The following is a 6,454-nucleotide window of genomic DNA, read 5'->3' as shown; positions in this document are numbered from 1 at the left end:
GCAGGCGAGCAGAGCCGCTGGAGGCCCTCTGACACCTAACTCTTAAATCAATTGATTTGTGCTGCGTTGATCAATAAAGAGATTGGATTGGAGAAGGTGACATTCAGGTGAGACACCTGAATTAATAGTTTCTCTCTGTTTATTCCGTGTGCGTGCGTGTGTGTGTGTATAACAGGACATGGTGCGTCGCGGGGAGATCCTGGATGACATGATGGAGGATGAGTTCTACCTCAGGCGTCTAGACGCCGGCCTCTTCGTCCTCCAGCTGCTCTGTTACATCATGGTGGAGATCAGCAACTCTGGCATCTCACAGGTACAGTACTGTCTGGAAGGCCAGGGGCTGTAGGACCCTCCATGTACTGTAGGGGCATGGGTTAGCGGTCTGGAACTAAACACTTAACTCATTTAATGCCAAGGGTGAATTAAGTTGTCCCAAATTGTCCACATTCTAGAGTGCTTGGATGACCAGCTTAATCCTGTCCCTACCTCTCTCTCTCTCTCTCTCTCTCTCTCTCTCCCCCCTCTCTCTCTCTCCTTCTGTCTCTCTTTCTCTTCCTCTCTCTCTCTCTCTTTCTCTCCCTCCCTCCCTCCCTCTCTCAGCTCCACCAGAGGGTCCAGCAGATTCTCAACCTACGAGGCGGGTCTGTCAAGGTGGTCCGACACATCATGAGAGGTGAGTGATGAAATCATCTATTCTACGTTCTACTCCTCCCACATTTGTACTCTCCGTTTTTCAACTGTTTTATTTTGTTTTATCTATTTCTTAAGAAAAACAGGAATACTGATTTTCGTCTGCATCATTGTTGACTGGGGGCAGGGGGATGTAGAGTATCCTGCCCTGCTCTCTCTCTCTCTCTCCCCCCCCTATCTCTCTCTATCTCCTCCCCCCCCCATCTCTCTCTCTCTCTACCCCCTCCTCTCTCTCTCTCCTAGTGACATGTTCTGATGCAGATAGAGCTGTCAGTCAGCTGTCATGTGACGGTGGACAGTGTAGTGAATCAGCTGTTGTGGTGCTTCACTGGAGCTGTGAGCACCGTCCCCCGGGAACCAACTGTTCGTTTGTCTCTCACTTTATATTCACTCTCAGTACCCGTGCGTGCGTGTGTGCGTGCCTGGGTGCATGTGTGCGTATTACAAAGGGCGTTTCTCTCCTGACCTCCCCCGTTACCAGCCTGTCTCCTGCATGGGAAGTGGCAGAATATAAAGGTTAAACACATGAGGAGAGGGGAGGACGGCCATGTCTGTGTCTCTGACTGTGAACCTGGCCTCAGCTCTCAGCTCTCTGAAAGACAAACAGCTCTGCTGTAGAGGCTGGCTATAGGATGAATATGCCTCTCATTAATAGAAGCAGGGTCCATCCCAGGATTTTTGAACAGCGTGGCGCTGGATTGCATTATCGAAACCCAACAGAGAGGGAGGGAGAGAAAGAGAGAGACAGAAGGAGAGAGGGCTACATTTATTTATTTATTTTTTATTATCTATTGGACACGTTGAGCATTGAGACGGTGAGATGATTAACCCAGCTTGTCACTACCGAGGCTGCCCCCGAAACGAGGCGTGACGTTCGCCATGGAGCAGGAAGCCCTCACCAGCGACCCAGCAAATGGAGGCAGAGGTCGTCACGCCTTATCTGCTCGGTCGCCGTGGTGACAGGTGGAGAAGTCCAGAATGCCAGTCTTCAGGTTCTGGAATGCTAGCGATGATAGTGTTCTAGTGGCTGGTGTCAGGAGAGGCTGGGATGGTGTGGGCTAGGCTTTGAAAACCCTGATAGCGCGCACACACACACACACACACACACACACACACACACACACAGCCAGACTGAGAGAGTGAGCTGAGCCTGTAGTCTGTTGGAACTCAGGAATCCCTCTCTTCTCTTACTGCTTGATCCTCAAGCACTAGGCGTGAATGTGCGTGTGTGGATATGTGTGTGTGTGTGTGTGGACATCAGGTGTGTGTGTTTGTGTTTGTGTATTCCGTGGGTTTCTTCCTCCCAACGTGTTTAGAGGCATGTATCCCCCCTCGCCTCGGGCCGCTGTCAGAAGCCCCTTTATTCTGTCCTCCCCGGCTGCTCTCCACCGAAACAACTCCTGGTTTGATGTGCTCTCTCTGTCTCTCTCCTTTCTCTTTCTCTCTCTCTCTCTCTCTCTCTCTCCCAAGGTCCCTGAGCATGCTGGGTAGTCCTTCAGAAGGCACCTACCTGCTCAGGGACCCGGCTCACCGCTGCACATTAGACTCACAAATACACTTTTCAGAGGCTACGCTTGACTGGCTCTCCACGGAGCTGATGAGAGAGAAAAGAAAAGAGGCTCTGTTGTGTTAAGACAGAATAGGCTGAACTCAGATGTGCCCCTTAGGGAATTAGGCCGCAGTAAGATAGGGATGTAGGGATGGATATACGGCATCCTGCATGTTGAGAACTAGAACGGAACACTGATAAAGGGGTTGTTGTATGCTCTAGGGTTTTAAAGGGATGCAGGGTACCGTGTATTGTGTTGGGAAGGCAGACGTTGGAGTTATATGAAGCCCTGAGAGAACAGGTGTAAGATGCGGGAAAAAGGATCAAGGTGTACTGCACTGAGAGAACTAGAATGTAACATGGAGAGAGGGTTATATAATGTAGGTTGTTATATACTATAGGTTATATACTGTAGGTTGTTATATACAGTAGGTTATATAATGTAGGTTGTTATATACTGTAGGATGTTATATACTGTAGGTTATATACTATAGGTTGTTATATACTGTAAGGGTTATACACTCACCGGCCACTTTATTAGGTACACCTGTTCAACTGCTCGTTAACGTAAATATCTAATCAGCCAATCACATGGCAGCAACTCAATGCATTTAGGCATGTAGGGTTCAAACCGAGCATCAGAATGGGGAAGAAAGGTGATTTAAGTGACTTTGAACGTGGCATGGTTGATGGTGCCAGACAGGCTGGTCTGAGTATTTCAGAAACTGCTGATCTACTGGGATTTTCACGCACAACCATCTCTAGGGTTTACAGAGAATGGTCCGAAAAAGAGAAAATATCCAGTGAGCGGCAGCTCTCTGGGCGAAAATGCTTTGTTGATGCCAGAGGTCAAAGGAGAATGGCCAGACTAGTTTGAGATGATAGAAAGGCAACAGTAACTCAAATAACCACTTGTTACAACCAAGGTATGCAGAAGACCATCTCTGAACACGTTGAACCTTGAAGCAGATGGGCTACAGCAGCAGAAGACAATTGGGTTATTAAGATAAAGGTGTGTACTGCACTGTGGGACAGGTCTACAGGGTTAGTACAGTGTACTGCGTTAGGACTGCAGTATGTTGACCTACAGGAGAACGCCCTTGCTGTAGGGATGTGTGGATGTCTGTGCCAGCTCACAATTTAGACTGTTCTCTCTGACAGAGAGGCTTTTCAGGTGGCAGCGATGCAGCTTTCTCCAAATCTCTGTCTTTGTAGTCGGGTCTCGGAGCTAAGCCGTGTTATTTTACACATGCAGTGTGTGGGTGGATTAAGGTGTGTGTGTGTTAGTACTGTGTGTGTGTGTGTGTGTTAGTACTGTGTGTGTGTGTGTGTGTGTGTGTGTTAGTACTGTGTGTGTGTGTGTGTGTGTGTGTGTGTGTGTGTGTGTGTGTTAGTACTGTGTGTGTGTGTGTGTGTGTGTGTGTGTGTGTGTGTGTGTGTGCGTGCGTGCGCATCGTTGTAATTCAGAGGCTCTCCTCTTCAGGTTGACTTATAAGTGTGTGCGTGCGTGTGTCTCTCTTCAAGTTGACTTCTCTTCCCTTTGATTTGAGGATTACAGGAACTATGGAAGCGTATCCATGGAGAAGTCTGATTAAAAACAAGCCTGCATGAAGGGCTCCCAGTCTCTGATACTCTATTCAATTATGGGATGGCCTTGTGTCTTTTGCAGAGTACGCTGAAAACATTGGCGATGGGAAGAGTGAGGAGTTCAAAGAGAGCGAGCAGAAGAGGATTATGGACCTTCTGGAGAACTTCTAACCCCCTACCCATACCCCCCTCCAACTCCCCACCCAACTCCCTACAGGAGGCAGGCTGGGTGGCTCTCTGTGTGCTGCAGTGTTTCACAACTCCTATTACTAGTCACCAAGACCTTGAGGACATTGAATCAGTTGTGTTAGTGCTGGGCTAGAACTAGAGTATGCTACCTTGGACTGGAGTTGAGAAACCCTGCGGTACTACAGTGTTTGAACCAGGGGAGGCTGGTGGAGGTAGAAATCGGAGGACGGGCTCATTGTAATGCAAGGAATGCGTTTGATACCATTCCTCATTCCGTTCCTTGCATTACAATAAGCCCATCCTCCGATTTCTGCCTCCACCAGCCTCCCCTGAGTGAACGGGTGACTCTTAATTTTTATTTCTTTTTTTTTTCTTGACATAATCCACAAAGATATGCAGTCCTAAAGTAGATTCCTTTCAGGCTCACATTATTGTCTGTCAGTTCTGTTTGTGTTGAATTATGTAAAATGTATTTTGTAATAAACATTTGGTAATAAAACTCCATCTTGATAAGATGATGTTTTGTGTGTGAATAAAGATTGTCTTCACACCTCAATATTTCTTCGTCATTTCAGAGTTTCTTTTTTTGAGATAGAAAGTCTTAATAAATTAGAAATGGTATTATGACGCTGTTACATTGCTTTCTATCCACATGATTCACAATGAATTATCTCTACTAATATGAATACTGTTGCCAGGGTTTAGTTGGCAGTGAGACTGCAAATAGAACACATTGTAAGAGGGCAACTACATGATAATGTTACTTGAACAGAACAATAAGCAATTGTCACATGCTCAGGACACACACACTCACACACTTCTTTTTCGCTCCTTCTCTGTCAAACCCAAAGCCTGAATAGATAGGATAAGGCAGAATTGGCAGCCTTTCCCGTTAGTATACACTTGTTCTGGACATGAAGAAGATACTGATCCCTTGCTGATGCAGAAAACGGGAGGCAGGTGGAGGTAGAAATCGGAGGACAGGCTCATTGTAATGCATGGAATGGCATCAAACACATATTCCTCATTCCACTCCATGCATTACAATGACCGATTTCTACCTCCACCAGCGTCCCCTGGCAGAGGATGATGAGTTTATCCACCAGCTCAGCTCTCTATCTCTGTCCTTTGTTTACATGCCAATGTTCTGGCCCTGTGGTTTTTTGTTACCCCTCTAGGACACAGATGTTAACATCATTAAACATTCCGTTGTTATCGAATTTAAATGTTTCTCATTGGTCCTTGCAGCTGCTGCCTCGTGTTCTCATACTCTCTGCTGGTGCAGTGCTCTGGTTCACAGATTCACCACATCTCCCAAGAAAACACTACTGTGTGGTGAACACTATCTCCCTGGTAACGGGAATCTTCTTGTGCATTTGAATGATGTGTGTGTGTGTGTGTGAGAGAGAGAGAAACAGCAAGAGAGTGAGAGAGTGTGTGAAAGAGAGAGCGAGAGAGTGTTTGAGAGAGAGAGAGTGTGTGTTTGAGGAAAAAGAGAGAGTGTGTGCATGTGCGTGCGTGCGTGTCAGTGAGAGATGCAAGGGAGGGCATTCGTATTGATGCGTCTGCCACAGCTTCAAACTAAACATGCAGATGAAGGCCATCCAAGCGCCGGCAAGAACTCAAGGACATCGTCATCATAGCGATGCTTGTCGAGAGAGCACGCTCCAGCAACCTTGCCATGCCAATCAATCACATCTCCGGTTCCGCTTACCTTAGCGGCCGCGCGGCGGGGAGTAGTCACTTCCCCGACACCGACAGAGCAACATCTGCTCATCGAGCACCCCGCTCCAATATCGCGTATAAGGAGAGTCCCGTCCCGTCATTTGCATACTGTATTGGCAGGAGCTTGCCCCACGCATCGCTTATCGGTGATTATGACACCGGCGTGTTAACAGTGGTTGTACAGCAATTTCACAGCTGAAGGGACGGAGAATAATTGTATTTTCCAAGTGATTGAATAGAACACCGTGTGCCGCGCTTTTCTCTCCGCTTCCGTTCCCTCACAGTGTGCTGTAAGTAGAAAGAAAAACTGCAACTCCAATGGTATTTAATAATTGGTTTCTCCTGGTTCTAGGCCGTTAAATCCCCCTTTACAACAGGAGTTGTGGCTGGAGTGATTGATCTCATGTGGACGCCTCTGTGAACGCAATAGTCTAGGCCCTAATCAACGATTATGTTGTTCCAGTAAGATCATGTAGAAGATCACTTTGAAACATTGGTCTTTCATCCTGTTCCGAAGGATCACATAGGGTCTAGTTTGGCCATAAAAACCCGCTAAGACTCACCAAAGAGCGGTTGAGAGAACGTTCAGCACCATGGACAGCGCCAGACTAACATGTCGTGACATTGGAGCATTATATGAGCATAATATGCAGGCTTTTGCTCCAGTCCATCTTAAACAACAAACCAAGGCCTATCAGTGAGGTGACACAGCAT

General features: G+C 47.2%; 1 protein-coding gene across 1 annotated transcript in view; it reads left to right on the top strand.

Moving 5' to 3' along the window:
- Window positions 1–4,257, top strand: part of ctnnbl1 (catenin, beta like 1) — a 27,501-nt gene extending 23,244 nt beyond the window's left edge. Inside the window, exons 14-16 of the mRNA XM_083674920.1 lie at window positions 176–313; window positions 601–673; window positions 3,909–4,257. Coding sequence (XP_083531046.1) covers window positions 176–313; window positions 601–673; window positions 3,909–3,997 — 300 coding nt within the window. The 3' untranslated portion in view covers window positions 3,998–4,257. The remainder of the gene's footprint in view (window positions 1–175; window positions 314–600; window positions 674–3,908) is intronic.
- Window positions 4,258–6,454: the final 2,197 nt, after the last annotated feature.

This window comes from Argentina silus (genome assembly GCF_951799395.1).
Source record: "Argentina silus genome assembly, chromosome: 8".
Classification (NCBI taxonomy): domain Eukaryota; kingdom Metazoa; phylum Chordata; class Actinopteri; order Argentiniformes; family Argentinidae; genus Argentina; species Argentina silus.
This window is presented reverse-complemented; position numbering and strand designations above follow the sequence as displayed.